Genomic DNA, 16,583 nt, shown 5'->3' with positions numbered 1-16,583 from the left:
CTGAAATTGGGAGGATTATATGGTAATGTGTGAAAGAGGCAGCTGCTGTGCCACATGGAGGAGTCACAAGTGTGTCAGTCATCCCTGCAGGGTGCTTGGCCTCTGGGGGAAGACAGAAAGGGTCTGCTTGGGTGCAGCCATTCCCACTGTGTGACTTCAGGTCTCCTTCACATATGAATTAAAACTCCTCACTGCAGACAGGAGAGAGGCTTGAGCTTGTAGGATGCTTTTCTACAAACCCTGTCTTAAGGGGTGTGTGTGTACAGACAGTCTCTGTATGAGTAGCCCATAGTAAGTTGTGTGATGTATAAGGCAATCCCAATATTTCTGTCACGTTCTTCCCCAGAAGTTACAGGGATTCTTGGGTTTGTCTGGGGGAGGAAGAAGAGGAGGTTTTTTCTCATGTTTCTTCCGTAACATCTAGGTAGCAGCAATGCCTCAACGCTGGGTGGTGCTGTCTAGCCTGGTGTGCTGCCTTCAGACATGATGTCAGACAAATGAACCCATGGTCCCTGTGGGCTCCTGGGCCATGTGGACACCAGTGGAAGGGGACCTTGGAGAGGTGCTCTCTCTGCTTCCTGCTACAGTCCATCCATAAGCTGCCTGTAGATCCCAGTATGCATCCTGGAAAGTCCCACTCCTATTTTTTGACCAGCTGTTTAGCCTAGCTGGTGGGAGCCAAAGGCCTAGGCCAGGCTGGGGAAATGCCCTTTGCTCTTGATGACATTTGGAGGTTAGCTGCAGTTTAGCTACAGCAGTGTGGCAGCCTTCCCTGGCCTCTGCTAATAATACCTCCCACATGCAACAGTGCCGCACTGGGGATGACTCACTCCCCCTGTTACGTAGGTTGCTGGTGGTGTAGAAGGACTTTTACGAAAAATGTGTTTTAATAACAAAACCCAGGGCTGGGTAAGAAGAGGGCACTTACAAGTTCAGTTGGCAAACAGCTGTTTTTGCTTCTACATTATTTCATTCTTTGTAGTGCTTCCCTACTTCTTTTCAAAATACTTTTTATTTTTTAATGATTGCAACTTATTTTTGCATTCAGTTTGTCTGTCACTGCTTCTGGTACATGTAGTGTTGCCTATAGGCCAAAGTTAGCTTTAATTGAGGAAAGTACCATTGGCATGAAGAGCTATGAGATTTTGTAAAAATGTACAAAACGCTGTGGAAAGCATACAGACAGCAGCCGAAATATCTAATTTCTCCTCCTCCAGTGAAATGAAGCTGTTATGGTTTATTGAGGACACGGATTATCCATTCTCTGCTAAGCAGCTTTACTGAAAATATCAAAGATGTAAGAGAAAACCCAGGTTCATTAACTTTTATCTGTATATAGTGTGTTTTTTATCCTCTATTTGCAATTGAAGGAGAAATTGCTGTGAAAGCCTCTTTGTTCCTGGAGGAAGACAGCATGCAGAAGTGTACTTCTCACTTTCCTTTCTTGCCCGATGGTTTGGAGTTTGTTTTCCTTCTTTCAATGAACCTTTTGCACTGGTGTTAAAATAGCAGATTTATTATTTTTTCTTTCTCTCCTTGTTTTTCCAAGGAAACGGTTATTTACTCTGCATGTTGGTAATGTATAGGTGTTCTACTTTCTAGCCATTAGGAGTGGGGTTGAAGATGAAGACTTGGCATTCGAGGAAACACTTCACAAGTAGCCAGTTCCACTTAAAAATCAGGCTGTGTGGATTTGCTTTGTACTTCTTGATATGACTGACATTAAAAGGTGGAGGTAGAGCATGAGGGTCATGTCTGTGTAGCCTCTCATCACATGCAAGAGCCATGGCAGGGGACATGATGTGTAGGAAGCACATCAGACTGAAGCAGCACAATCACTGATACACTTAATAGTTCACAAAAAACCAGGAGTGTGAGAGGGCTGCCCTGCTCCCTGGGTAGTTTATTTCGCTCCTGTAGGAGATGATGGCATTTGTTGGATGTCATGGCCAGTGAGGGATGAATGCATTGGCTTAGCTTTCTACAAGGCAGCATTACTCCGTATTTTCTGCAAAATCGGAACATGGCAGTTGGAATGGGGGAAAACGTAGGCTGGCGACCCCTGCCCAGCAAAGGCAGTCGTTTTGTTGCTGCAATTTCCTGCACAATGGAGATGTGTCCTCTGAGCAGAGGTTGTGGAGCCAAGTATTCCCGTGTCCTGGTCCCAGTTGTACTGGTCCCAGAAGTCCCAGTTGCAACTTTACTTCCTAATCTGAGGAAAGTCCCCCTGAACCTATGTCTTTCCATGTCTAGTTTAGAAGTTCTTTAACAACTTTTTGAGGGCGGGGAGTCCGTCCTGAGGAACGGAGGATTGAGTTGCCCTTCTTTAGGTGTGTTGAGCCCTTACAGCTCCTGTCAACTTGTGTTCAAACCTCCTGAAAATGAACCCAGCCAGGTCTTCAGAGCCTAATGGGAATGCAGGCTTCTCTGTCTGCTTCTTTTTGGAAAATGGAGCTTTGGGACAAGTTTAAATGTCTATAGCAAGCACAAATGCAAAAGGTATACCCTAGTATTTCTGTTTTGTCCTTGCAAAGGTGTTCATAGGCCATTAGCAAGTCTCAAGTGAAGCTCTTCAGGAGGGCTTGGAGGTCAGTATGCTTCAGTGCAGGTAGGGGGAGCTTGCAGTCATCCACTGGAGGACTTTTTGAGCCGTAAGATTTAAAGGGAAGAGAATATTCTGGAGCATTAATCTAACGGTGCAAAACCCATTGTGCTCAGAAGGGACTGGCCCTCCCCTCACCCCATTTCCCCCAGGGCAGCTTGAAAGCTGCCTCCCAGCCGCTGTTTTGCGCTAATGCCAGTGTCCATGGCCCACAGCAGCTGGCCAGGCCATGCAGACCTTTCATTGTGGCAGGCACAATACAGGGATTTGCTGTTTGTTGCTCCTGACAAAAGGGCACTCCAGTGGGTGGTGGGGGAGCCAAGGCTTGTTTACACCCCAGTTCCCCCAGCAAGCCTTGCCACAGTGCTTGGAGGGGAATTTCTGCATGCTGCAGCTTGTCGTGGACAAAAAGCCACTTCAATAGTGGCTGTTCTGAGGGTGACACCCAGTGGTGACACACAAGGGAAGCCACTTAATTCCAAGAGTTGGTTTAGAGCTGGCTGACTTCTGTGCAGATGAGCCTGTTGACTTCAGCCAGCCTCCAGGTCTTTCAATGGTTCTGCCTTTCCTGGGCTGCCTGGTAAGCAAGCTGCTCTGATTTTGGTGGTGGTGTAGCAGGGACACTAGCAAGAAGGTGGGGCAGGGAGCTTTTGCTTCTCAGCATCACAGAATATTTGCGAAGGAGTTGGGACTGATTATTAATCCAACTTGTACTCCTTTCTTGAAGGTCTGATCTGCATCCTTCTGGATTCATAGGAATGCATCCTTGGATGAGAGAAGAGGGTGCATGTATGCATGGTGGGAGGTAGTAGCGAAGCGAAAGAAATTAAAAAAAACATATGGCAAATGGAATGGAAACACATCAGGGGAAGTTTTCAAAAACCCAAGGTGTTGGGAGGCAGAAATCCTATTAATTTCCAGTGGTGTTTCGTGTTTCTAGACCCCTTTGGTGTATTGGGAGCTATCCTTCATCAGTGCTTGGTTTTGAGCAGGAGTTCCAACACATTCCTGAAAGATCCAGTTCGTAGTTCCTTTATTCTCATTCTCCAATGGCCTTTTCCTCTTTTCCTTGCCCAGGGGCTGCAGTGAACCTGACTCTAGTGACACCAGAAAAGGCTATCAAACTGGCAGCCAATGACTTCTTCCGGCATCACCTCTCCAAAGATGGGTGAGTAGGGGGTGCAGACCTTTTGTGTTCAATTTAAGACACTATCTCTTGGGACAAGTCTGGTGAGACGTCAGGGCAAAGGTGGTATGGGGTGATGTGGTGACTGAAATAGGAGTTGACCTTGAATAGCTCACCTGGCGATTACATTTGGGCTAAGGGTATAATGTCTAAAATGGGAAGTGAAAAGCACACCGCTGGATGACTGCTTTTTATTCAAGCTTCTAAAAATAGTCCCAGATCTAAGCCAAGGTTAGCAGATCCAGAATTAGTAGACAGAATATTTGAGAGGAACCCAATGGCACTGATCACTGCTCAAACAGCTGTTGGGAGGACCCTTGTCCTCAGCATCCTATTGGATGCTGTTATGCTCTTTCTGGCTTGAACAGATGGCAAGTCAAGTTCCATAGACCCCAAATTTAGCATCTCTCTTATCCTTTTGGAGCTGGAGAATAGTTTTAGAGAGGTGGTGAATCTGAATTGACAAAGGGCATTTACAGTATTGCCCAGGGGCTAACCCGCAAATAAATGCTGAAGGAATAACATTATCTGCTTACCTTGCAAGTGGGGGTTGGTTCATGTGAATTAAATATGAATAAAAGATGCTAGCTGAGCAGTTGAGAGAGGCTGGACCCTGAATATTTAATGCTATTTTTACCAAGATATTTCCCTTGCAATTTGCAAGACAGTTGTGTCTCCCTTCAGATAGAGACCTCTCTCCAGAGACAGCCAGTGAAGGGTACTGTCACTAGTCCTTAGCGACAGTAGTTAGAAAACAGCCTGCTTGGGATATGATCCTGGCTCTTCCCATCCGTGGTGATGGGGTGGAGTCTCAGAGAAAATGCAAAGCTCTGCCATGATTACTTGGTTTAACAACTTCCCATAACATATCACGTCAGTCTTGTCTGCTGCAGATCAGTGTCTCAACATCTCCAGTGGACATTGTGGACTGATACAGGTTGAGGATCTATTTTTTTCATGTACCTAATTTTTTTGTTATGGAGTCTTTCAAAGTAGCAGCTAACATATGTCTGCATGACTCATCAGCTTGCAGCTGGTTTTGATTTTCTGTCTCTTCAAATAGTGTCTCTTCTGCTCTCTGCTCAGACAGTGGGAGGTAATGATGTCCTCGCTGTTCCTCGCTTCTACCGAGTGGTGGGTCTGTCCCTGCAGCAGACAACATGGTGGGCCCTGGTGTACTGCAGTAGACAGGAGCATAGCTAGCTCTTTGCCACCACCTACAAAATGAGGGCTTAGTAGATTGTACAGGGAAGATAAAAGAGTGCCAAGCTGCCATGCTTTGTACCACCACTGAGAGAGTGGCCCACGGAAGAAATCAGACTAGCATTGCAACATATTTGGTGCTCTGTGTGAGCAGCCACTGCTGTGGTGTTTCAGCCATTAAAACATGACAAGCCTGTCCATAGATGTCCTGCACTATGAGAGGTAAAGACTGCCTTATGGGACAAATGTGTGTGTCTGCCTCTGAGTGCTGAGGCAGGCTTTTAGCAGGTGTTTGGGTAAGTGGGATGCAGCTGTTTCCACGAGCAGCTGAGGTCTTTACACAGACCTCTTCCAGTTTGACTTCTGGGTTCCTGGCCGATCCACACATTACGTGGATAATGGGCTGTGCTTGGTTCAGAAAAAAAAGAGCTAGAGAGTTTTGCGAAGAGTAAGACACCCTGTTCTTCTAAAACATATGCGCTAATGGGACTGGCACCACCATGACCTGGAGCAGGAGTGTGATACCACTCAGGTAGTGGGGAGCATTTGTATCTAAACACAAAGCATATTTAACTCCTTTAGAGGAAAGAAAGGTTGAGCCACAGTCAGGTGACAAGAGCTAGGCAGCATGTGGAGTCAGGGTCACTCATCTCATTCAGCCACCACGGGGTGCTTGGATGAATGAAATCTGATCAGCTCTGCTTGTGAGGATAGCCAGTGTCAGCTAGACAGAGAGGCAGAGCCTTGATACTGCTGTGGTAGATGGTTTAAGGTGTTTCTAACTAGAAATGTCACTCCAAGATGTGATGGGAAAGAAAATACCTTGCAGGTTGGCTGTAGCTGGTATAGGCTATGAACCTGGAATCTAGCTGGAAGGTCTGGTGCATGCTGTGACCTTGCTTAGTGCATGGCGAGCAGGGGTGATGGAAAAGGCCATGACATTACCAGTGAGGACAAGGGCCCTTAGAAACTGCAGAGCAGCTGTTTATCATGGGATCCTTTTCCTCCATGCTAGGGAAATTGCAAGCCTGGGGAGGAAGTATGTAACCTGCCAGAGGGGTTGTGCTTGGCTGTGCTGCAGTTGTTGTATGCTGCCTTGCCTTTGGCAGTTCATGGGATCTTTTCCCACGTGTAGCACATGTGGCAAATAGGAGTGATGGTGAGGGGCTGTTTCATTGAGTCATGAAGTTGTGTGCCCCCCAAGAGTTTGCCTTGCTCTTGCTGCCTCTTTCCAAGCTGTTTGCAGTCTACAGGTTTCTCCCTTGAGATGCTTCTGTCCCCTCCTCCCCAGTTGTCTTTGCAAGACAGCAGGTTTAGCAGTGCTGGAATCCAAATGCCTCTCCTCCTACCCAGGGCAAAACAGGGTACATACCTGCTAGCACATAGCAAGGCTGAGCCACCTATTTCATATCTGCAGTCAAAGTCTAGGTATGAACAACAAAATAGCCCAGGGTTAGAAAGGTGAAGATTCAAGCTGCCTGGCATGTCAAATGTGGTTTCATTTCTCAATAAGTAATTGCAACAGTCAAGGTGTTACACGGTGTAAAGCGCTCTGAGCTGAGCTCAGTGTAAGGCTGGTGGCTGTTTTATTTTTCATGGTGAGCCACCAAGATCTTGGTTCAGCTCCACCAAAGTCTTTTTGCACAAGCCAGACTATCTGCTATAAATATATCATATGAGCTGTGCTCTTAGACCAGCATCCCAAAGGGTTCTCTGGTGCCTTTCTGACTCACAGCTGCAAAAGTCGTCTAGACCTGTTTGACATTGAATGCCTTTGCTGCTAAGCTTCCAGCACTTGTCTTGCTTGCAATATGTTGCATGAATTGGAGATCTTTGATAAAATGTGCATGTTCTATCAGTATTTGCTGATTAAAATATGCTGAGCATGTCCTCCATGTACAAGTGGAAGAAGCGTGTGTGGACCAGAGTGTGTGGAAAATCTAGCATGCACCAAAGTAGCTTCAAGTTTCACAACAACTTTTAGTGTGCATTCATTTTATTTTTTTTATCCTATAAGAAACTTAGTGTGGAAATGAACTTGCTTTTAAACTGCTAGGAAAAAAAGTGGCATAAAACCTGTTTTTGAAAGGCCAGACTGAAAACAACAACTGTGGTGTAGGAAGCTCCTGGCTGCAAATTGCTAGAAGAGTATTTTGGGATGTATCACTGCAGGTTTGTGCTAGACTCCCTTTTCCCTGGCCATACTCTTGGATGCTCTTGGAGGCATAGTATAGGGGCAGCAGGACCTCACATGGGACCCCATGCCCTTGTTGGTGCACCCATCTCCCTGAGTCTGCAGATGTCTGTTCCTGCAGCCCTCTCCACTCTGGGACCAGCTCGGGGGAGCACTCCTGCCTGTACAATGCTTTTCCCCTCTTGGTGTAGGAAGGATGTGTGCTTACAGGCTAGGGGACTTCACTTCTGCTTCTTTGCCTGTATTATTTTGATGTCAAGACCAGTATGACTATTGCTGTAGCCTATTGCTACAGCTTCTTGTTTCATGAGGAAACAAAACTAACTGTGTTGGTCCTCACAAGCTGTCCTGGTTGTTTAATAACAAGGGAAGCTTGGGTGTGAGTGCTGGAAACCCCCTTGCTATGCCATGGAGGAAAGGAGAAAAATCAAGATCCTGAAAAACATGAAGGGCACCCCATGACCCTGACTGAGAAAGGCAATAAGGGACAAACATTGTCCTGTGATGATTTTGGCCTGATGACCTCTGCAGTTCCCAGGAGATGAAGCAGAAGAGGTGACCCACAGAAGAGTCTTCAGACAGGTTCCTGTGATGCTGTGCTGGCTGGACCTCACAGCTGAGGAAGGCAGGATGCAAGAGAGAGAGGGAAATTCCAACCTTCAGTCTGCGGAAAACAGACGAGATTTTTCCCCCCCCTCTGGATTTCTGAAGCTGGATGTTTTGAGACCCCCATAATCTCACAGCTGCTGTTAAAATAGCAGCAGCTTCATTGTCCAGAGCAGAGGAAGTGAGGAGTCACTAGGGCTAAGCGAAGCACTTGGCTATGAAAGCTAAGAAAGCGATTTAAATCGGTAGTACGCTGGTATGCATTTAAAGTACATTGTTGATTTTTGGGTGCTCAGTGTGTGAGGCCTCTTTGATAGATGTAAGTATTGCACACAACTTTTCATGTCCTCTTTGAATTTGGGTGTTAGGCACTTCATAAAAACCAGTCCCTTTAAAGTGTCATACAGGGTTTCATGTTTAGCTCCAAAGTGTTGAATGCCAGAGAGCAGTTCTATTTGGCATGTGTTTGCCAGGTTTTGTTTTTAATTTTTCAGGTTCTTGGTTAAATATTCTGCCTTGGCTGCAATAAAAAGCGTCTCATGGCTTCTTATAAAAGCAATGTCTTGCTCATAAACACTCTCCAGTGTCCCTGGATGAGTTTCCTGCTGCTCTTCTCCAAGGTGTGTTATTCCCCTCCCTCTCCTGTCCCCTTTAATCTTGACCTTCATTTTCCGTTGCTCTTCTGGAGCAAAGGCTGGCAATCTGCTGACATATCAGCTCGGATTCCTAGGAAGACCAGCACAATTGTGTGAATTGTATCTTTGCTGATGCCAGCAAATTTTCTTCCTTTCTGCTTCCCCCTGCCTTGTAGCTTTGCTCAGAGAAGAGAAATAGCCAACTGTAATCCTGAGACAAGCAAGGCACTTTTCCTTCTCTCCCATGCAGATGGGGAGAATAGAGCTTGTTCTTCATTTCTTTCCCAGCTGATATGTCTCTCCAGTGCTCCTTCTTTCATCTGCTCCTCTTTCAAGCTCTCCTAAAATACTGGGACCATCTATTCTTTGTCATCTGTATAAGTAACCATTGCATGGTCTGGTTCATCCTTGAGCTGCAGAATGCTCATAGACAGGCTGTAAAGTGAGGCTCTTGATTTAGGAAGGAGGGATGCTGCTGCTAGTCCTGCTGGTGAGCTGCTGTGTCACCTTGCACGCACTGTGCTTTGGTCTTTCTCTGGGCCAGAATCCTTGTAGGCCAAGACAGCCTCTCCTGTAGTTATCCACTGGATGTCCAGACACTTATTTAATGCATATAACCCTCATCCAACCCACCGGGACTTTTAGGTGGGGGAATCCAGCCCTTCCTCTAGAGAAAGAGCCAGCTAAGATCTGATAATCAGACTGTGCCTATTTAGGAATAGCTATTTGGGGGGCAGCTCTTTTATTGAGCACACATTGGCTCAGAGAATTACAGTGGGTTGAAGTCGCAGATATCAAAGGTCAGCCAGAAAGTAAATGCACTTTCAATTGTTAATCTAGAGGGAGCTAGAGGTGGGTTATTTAATCACAGAATACACCCATGAGAGGAGCATTGGCCCTGTTTCCATTCCAGGTGCATGTCTTGGGACAAAACACGGGTTGTGTCCGTGCTCAATGTGCCCAGACGTGTTGCTCTGCCTGTTGTTCACTTCAGACATTCATATTGGAACAAAACACTTGGGATCTCCTGCCAGGGCAAAACTGATGTAATGGGTGCAGGCACAGAGTCGACTTCCTCTTGACTTGGTCCAGACACGCAATGCAGAGCTGCTGCGGCCAGAGGTAGGTTGTACCATACTTGGAGTAACGTCTACCAGGACAAGAGTTAATCTGGTGGAATTACTTTGAGTAGTTATAAGGGTGGATCTGTCCCACATCAGTGCTTTGTTTTGCTTTTCTGAGGCATTTTTGAGCTGGCACTAGGAGTGGGAGGGAGCTCGTAATGGGAACTTTCTTCCATTTACATTTCCCAGCATCATAGCTCCAGTTTTTCTGAAGTGTGGTTGCAATAGCTCATTCCCTCTTGGAAGATCATGGGTTGGGTTGAAGGGACTGACTGGCCGTTTGTGTGCATGTCCTCGTGTGGCTGTGGCAGACAGGTTGCACTCCCTTTGAAGGACAGCTCCTGTGTGTTGGTCCCCTAATCTATATCAAAGACCCACTATTTAAATTGTTTGAAAGCAGCTGACTCTTTCTGGTTTGAAACCCTTGGGGAGCTCTCTACAATCTGTTGGGTTGATAGACCAGAGGCAGAGGTTATCTTATGAGTAAGGAAGGTGATGTCCAAGCTGGGGACAGTAACCTCTTGGGTAACAAATAGAAACATATGGCTTTGTATAGACGTTTCCTTAGGTCAAAGATTTCCTACCTTTGGAAGTCTTGTCATATTTATTCCAGAATGGCTGGTTTGGGTCCCATCCCAAGCACAATCAACTCCTACACAGTCAAGTTTTTTTCGTAAATGAAAACATCTTATTCTGCTCCCATGTGACATCAATACACCAATGCTTTCAGAGATCCTAACTTTGGACTGAGGCATTGCTCTTGAAAAGCCCTCCATAAACCTCTAGTTCCTGCTTTTTGACTTTCTTATTTTTCAGCTCTAGTCTGAAACTAATTTATATTGAGCATGAATCTTCTCCCCTTCCCGTTTGACATTGTTGATTTGTCACTAATTAATTGCATGCCAGTTACAAAAGTAGAACAACTGATTTCTGCCAGTGCAGAATTTGGGGCTATTGCGTAGACGTTATATGTAACACCCTCTTGCTGTGATAAAAGATGGTTTCTGCATTTGTAGCACCAGATCCTTGCCGGTGTTGCAGCTTTTGAAGGTAGTTGAGGTGTGCCAGTTTTTAAACCACTGTGGTGCCTTAAATATTTAAACCCCTTTGTCATCTAGAGATGAACTGTTTTCAAGTTCCTTTTATGGACAGACTGGTGAGGTTTTGCAAAGGAAGTTTGACCCCTGTAAACCTCCTGACAAAAGATTTGCATATCTTAGGCTATTTTTTTCTTGGACTCCATTCCCAGGATATGCAAACTAAAAGCTGAAAGCCCTTGTTCTAGGTGCTTTTGATGTACCTGTTTGACATCTCTAAAATACACTGCCACACATAAACCCTTCACTGGGTCATGCTGATATCGCTCCATGAAGTTCAGTCAAGCCACGCTGGCTTTTGTTGGCTGGGATAATGGACCACAGATGAACACACAGGGCAGATCTTCCTGATCTTTTGAACTGGCTATCAAAGCAGTCGCACTGGATGAAAGACAGGAGTCACGTACTCCAGGGATGCTCTAGGGCTCTTGCTAAAGTGGGGGATGCTCTGCTGTGCCGTAGAGGGGGACTGGCAGCCAGCTCCTTTGGGTTGTTTTCTTCCTCCCACGGCTGGGCTAGAGGTCTTACAGCCTTGCTGCTGACTGTATTGAGCTGTGCAGAGACTGGTGGTGTACTTCAGGCTGCCTGAGAGGCACAAGTTGGCCACCTCCAAGTGTCAGTGCCAGGGGGCACCTCTGGATTTGCACACCCTGATAACCTGCATGTCTCCAGGAAAGCTTGCTGCACACACTTCAGCACCCTTGTGGGTAAATCCACAGGAGGGATTGTGTTTTGCAGCTTCTCATCTATGGGGGTATTTGGAAAGGGGAGTAAAATGTTTCTCCCTTCAGCCTCACAGGAGAGATCTATATTTAGTCACTGGTAATCTCCATTCTGGCTCTGTGCCTCTAATCCCCTGCTCCAATATCCTCCCTGGAGAAGATGAGAGCTGGAGAAATTGGCACAGCCGACATGGTGGGCCAGCAGCATTACAGTGCGTCTCCCCTCCCTTTGCTGTAGGGTTGGCACTGAAACTTCTTTGCTGGCCTACAAAGCCACAGCTGCGCTGCGTGTGCGTGCATGTGAAACCACCCGTAAGGGAGTGTGGGTTGGTTTTCCAAGGGAATAGGGCATATCATTGTGGGACTGCTTTTGCCATAGTGTGGGGACTTGCCTTGATTAGGTTAAGATGAAGTATTGCTGCAGGAGCTGGACTGGGGGGAATAAAAATAGTACTTGCATTTAAAACAGAAAAAAAGAAGAGGCTGTTTCCCTCTGGTTGTGTGATTTATATATGGTATTTTTATATACCCTTTTAGAAAAGAGCAAATCAGAGGCACCTTTTTTTTTTTTAAATCAAGTCCGTGTTTTCTGGTGCTAAGGGGTGAGATCTTTTTTTACAGGGTGAAAAAACTCATCGGTTTCTGAAAATGGAGGCTTTCTCAGCACTGGCATCCTGAGTTCCTCTTTTTAGTCTTAGCTGGGCTGTTTCGTGGCTTTGGGATGGAGGGAGCCTATGAAATGCTGCATTTTGTTAGGCAAGAACATGCCACTGATAATCCCCCCTCTCTAGTGAAGAGGATGGACCAAGCTGCAGTGCTGGAGGTCCATCCATCCCTTGTCTCTCAGGCAGGACTAGTTTAGTGCAAAGGCTACTTTTTCAGGTTTGGAAACACTGGTGAGGTGAAGCAGCTCTTAACCACAGGGGAGCTGCCTCCCTGACTCTAGTGCTCAATGTTTATTTATTTTGCTTTTGTCATAGAACTCCAAAGCAGCAACTTTAATATTTTTCACCCTTGCTCCTTGCCCTGTGGTCTCTGTTTGTTTGTTTATGGGGATGTTGATAGTGTTTAAAGGACTAGGCTGGTAGAAGGAAAGCTGCTTGTCCCCCTTAATACTCAGGTCCTCTGCTGCCCTCTGAAGCGATACCCTTTCTGAAGGCTGTGCCCTGACCGGGGACAATTCCAGGCTGAAAGACACCTGCAGATCTCTGTCTGGGGACAGAGAGGGTTGTGTGTTCCCATCTGGAGCTGTTCTGTTTCTGGGGCCAAAATGAGTCTTTTCCTCTAGATCAGGTGATGCCAGCAGAAATTGCAAGCCTGGGCTATGCTGAACTGTCAAGCCTAGCAGGTTCCCCTGTCCCCTGGGCTGCCTCTCCTGTAACCCCTAGGGTCAGAGGTGTGCCCCAAGCCCCTACACCGAGCTGCCCTGGTGTTACTGCTGGTCACCTCCTCTGACTGACTCTTTCTCTCTTTTCTTTGGGCAGGAAGAAGCTGACACTGCTGAGGGAGATGCTGGCAGGCTGTGGCGCGGGTACCTGCCAGGTGATTGTCACCACTCCCATGGAGATGCTCAAAATCCAGCTGCAGGATGCGGGGCGAATTGGTATGTGGCCTTCTCTTCCCTGTGCACTGAGCAGGCAGGGGGAAAAGGATGGGACTGGGCTGTCATGGCAGGGGGGGAGGGAATGAGCAGAGAAAACCTATTTCCTTCCCCTCGGTCTCCCAAGTCAGAGGTATCTCAGGCTGCAGCAGAAGTTTCTCCTCCAGCTCCCCAGCTCACTTCCCCCGCACCTTTGCTCGCATGGCTTTGCAGAGGCACTTGCAGTTATAAAGGGTAGTGATTTTTTTGTCTTAAAGCAATAGGCTTGGCAGGTGAAATAGCAAATGCTGGTGGTGGATGGAGAGAGACAGGAGAGGTGACTGGGTGGTCAGCTTGTGAGTGATTAAAACTTGTTAGTTACTGTGTGCCCAAAAAGGGATTAGCATCCTCCAGTGCTTTTCCTGTGGTGATTCCTGCATCTCCATGTTTTCTGGTGTCTATTCTCTCTCTTCTCCCCCGCTGTGGCATCTCCCTAACAGCTTCCCAAGGAGAGGTGTTCTTTCCAAATGTCTTGTCTCCCCATACTCTCTCTTTTTTTACTTCCTGACAAAAGCAGTAGTTGTCCTGGCAGAAACAGTAAATAAAATTCTCCTGTCACGCTGGATTTAGAAGAGGTTTGGGGTCAGGCTCTCAGGGCTCTGGGCAGGAGCTGGCAGGCAGAGGCAGGAGAGAGTGAGAGCCTTTTGGTTGAAACACTGTGGAGTGTTTCTGGTGAGAATGGAAAACAGAGTCTGGCACAGAGGGTCTGGGCAAAAGAGCTGTTTGCTATCGCCTTAATCTCTTCCAGAGATCAGCCTGGGGTATGGCCTCATTCCCCAGGAGCTGTGCATGACACCGTTAGATACCACATTTGTGGCCCTTCCTGGAAAATGGGCCAATTTGTTCTTTAATCTCTCCTGTGATGTGGCATTCCTGAATAATCACAGATTTACTTTGTCTTTCCTCTCTTCGCTGTTTTTAATGCAGACCTTATCGTCTTTGTGTATATTATTTTAAAATGTTTGAAGGAATTAAGGCATGGTTTGAGGGTTCAGAAGAGGTTTTCACTGCTGTGAACAGCCTGTTCTCTGTGTGGCAAGAGACCTGTGATGTGCTTGGTGGCAGCCAGAGGATTGCTTACAGGTCGATGTGCTCTCCATCTTCTGGCCAAAGAGCAGAAATGCATCAGTTTGAAAAGTCTGTGTGTATAAATGTGGCATTATTCATTCTTTAGCTGCACCTAGTGCAGCTGATGATCTCCTCAGGTTAATGATTGCTTTCAAGGGAAGGAAGCAAAGAATAGAAGTGTTGAACCTCCCTCATTCCTTAATATCTTCCATTTGTCCTACTGGGAGCTCAGAGATGTAGCTGGAAGCAGGTACCATCACCTGCCTGCTCACAGAAGCTCCTTTTCTCTGCACCATGGAGGTCGTGTGTGATGGGCTCCTCCTGCTTAGGTTAAACCAGTCAGTAAGAAAATGCAGCAGACAGCATTGTGGTGTGGCAACAGCCGGCTCTGAGAATGGGGCCAGCTGGGTTGCCTCAGGCTGAGGGAGATGTGCGGACAGGGAGCAAAAGCTTGCAGGGCACCTGGCCGGCCTTAGCCTGCATGTTTTGGTGCACCTGGAGATCTGCCTCTTCCTCCTTGTCCTGCGGCACGAGGCTCAAGAGACTGCTGCTGAGCATCTTGCAATCCAGTGCTTTCTCTGCTCCTCCGCAGCGGCACAGAAGAAGCTGATGGCAGCGCAGGCCCAGCTCTCTTCCTCTGCAGCGGGCGCGGCGGAGCCAGTGGTGGAAACACGCACCACAGCAATGCAAATAACAAGGGAGCTGCTGCGGAGCAAAGGCATCGCGGGACTCTACAAGGGCCTCGGAGCCACGCTGCTAAGGTAGGATGGCGCGGGCCTGAGTGCAGGGCACCAGTGTTCCCAGTCTTGAACATACAGCACCAACCATCCAGGGGATGAGCCTGCGAAGGGGGTATTGGCTTCAGGGGGTGTGGATTTGATTTGGTTTGGTTTCCATGCACAGGTTTTGCACATTAAAGAAGGGAAGGTCAGGGAAGCAAGGGAGTCTGCCTTTTATTCCTGGAATACTTAATTCTGCTGCTTTCTGTGGAAAGGCTTTTGTCTCCCCCATGGTCCATTTTTAACACCATAGAGAAGTCCTTGTGAGCTAGCAAAGCAAAACTGTCAGCTTCAGTGTCCAGAGTGTGAAGACAGGTTCTGGCCCATGGAGCTGTTGGATGCAAGGACCAGTGCCCCCTCTGACACTCTTTTACTGGGCTTTCACAGAGTGACTCTTCTCTAGTTTTAACAAAGGCAGAGCTAAAGCAATGCCAGTGGAACAGGGGACAGGATGCGAACCTCTCGTAATTAACAAAAGTGGGCAAAAAGATTGACCTCTGAACGTGCTGAGGTCTTCAGTTTGAGTGTTGAACAACCAGGGGGAGGCCATTGACTTTGCAGGGCTGCATGCCTGCCCTGCTGTCCTTTGTGCAGTCATTTTTGCCCCTGCTGAGTTTCAGCTCCTGTCTGCGTTGCAGTCACAGAGCTGGGATGTCTGCGTTGCACTCGTGGCTGTGCTGCCAGTGCATGATGCTTGCAGCCCTTGCTTTGATGCTCACTTTGTTGATGTCCTGCTGTGACTTTACTCATCCTTGTTCTTCTTTCTTCCCCTTCCTCACTCCCCACCACAGGGATGTCCCGTTCTCCATTGTGTACTTCCCACTGTTTGCAAACCTGAATAAGCTGGGCCAGAAAGACCCCAATGTCAAGGCTCCATTCTACGTGTCCTTCCTCTCCGGATGTGTGGCTGGCAGTACGGCTGCGGTGGCTGTCAACCCTTGCGACGGTGAGTCCCGAGTAGCCTGTGCTGGTGGCCTGGTGCCAAGTGACAGTAGTCAGAGGCCCACAAGTGGTCTAGGTGAGGAGGAGGGTGACCGTGCCAACCTCTTTGCAGCATGAGCACACAGTGAGGTACAGGAGGGGAGCTCTGCTGTCTGAGCTGCCTCCAGCTCAGATGATGTTTCCTTCAGCGGAGCTATACCTTTAGCCACAGCTTACACACAGGTCTGCAGTACTCTCTAGGTAAGTCAGGAAGGGGGTGTCATTCATTTCACTCATTCGTTGCAGGAATGGCTGCAAACGTGCCCCTGAAAAGGCATGTTTCCATGTGGAGTGATAGTATGCAGATGACATACGTATATACGGTCATGGACAACCAGGGGAGCCTCAGATTTATGGCCTTTCCTCCTGCTCCACAGCATTTGCCCTAAATATCACCTTGGTTTCTCTGCTGTGAAAAACACCAGAAAGTAACTCCTCTCTCCCCAACATTGCCAACGCCCCAAGGTGTGAAGAAATGTAAGAGCAGCAATCCTGTATTTTAGATACTTCTTCCAGAAGGAGCTGGGTATTTGAAAATCGGTTTCCACTTTGCAGAAAGATATCTAAATTTGAAAGTGTTTAAAGCTTAAGTCAGCCTTGGTCACACCAAGGGGAGAGGGCTGGTTTTTGGGTGGCTGTGTTTTTCTTTTATCCATTTGTAAAGGAATGGGTTTGTTTTCTCCTTTTGCTGATCAATATGTGAAAATTATCTATGTTCTTGGAGATCTCATTTTGACTGTGTTTCAG

The 16,583-nt window shown here is 47.3% G+C and overlaps 1 protein-coding gene across 2 annotated transcripts in view; it reads left to right on the top strand.

Annotated features, from left to right (window-relative positions):
• SLC25A22 (solute carrier family 25 member 22) overlaps window positions 1-16,583 on the top strand; it is a 53,729-nt gene that overhangs the window by 33,938 nt on the left and 3,208 nt on the right. For both annotated transcript variants that reach the window (XM_064452429.1, XM_064452430.1), the window contains exons 5-8: window positions 3,680-3,770; window positions 12,854-12,972; window positions 14,669-14,837; window positions 15,647-15,801. In XM_064452429.1, coding sequence (XP_064308499.1) covers window positions 3,680-3,770; window positions 12,854-12,972; window positions 14,669-14,837; window positions 15,647-15,801 — 534 coding nt within the window. The remainder of the gene's footprint in view (window positions 1-3,679; window positions 3,771-12,853; window positions 12,973-14,668; window positions 14,838-15,646; window positions 15,802-16,583) is intronic.

The sequence above is a fragment of the Phalacrocorax carbo genome, chromosome 5 (genome assembly GCF_963921805.1).
Source record: "Phalacrocorax carbo chromosome 5, bPhaCar2.1, whole genome shotgun sequence".
Taxonomy (NCBI): domain Eukaryota; kingdom Metazoa; phylum Chordata; class Aves; order Suliformes; family Phalacrocoracidae; genus Phalacrocorax; species Phalacrocorax carbo.
The sequence above is the reverse complement of the archived record's forward strand: the minus strand, read 5'-3'. Positions and strand labels throughout refer to the sequence as shown.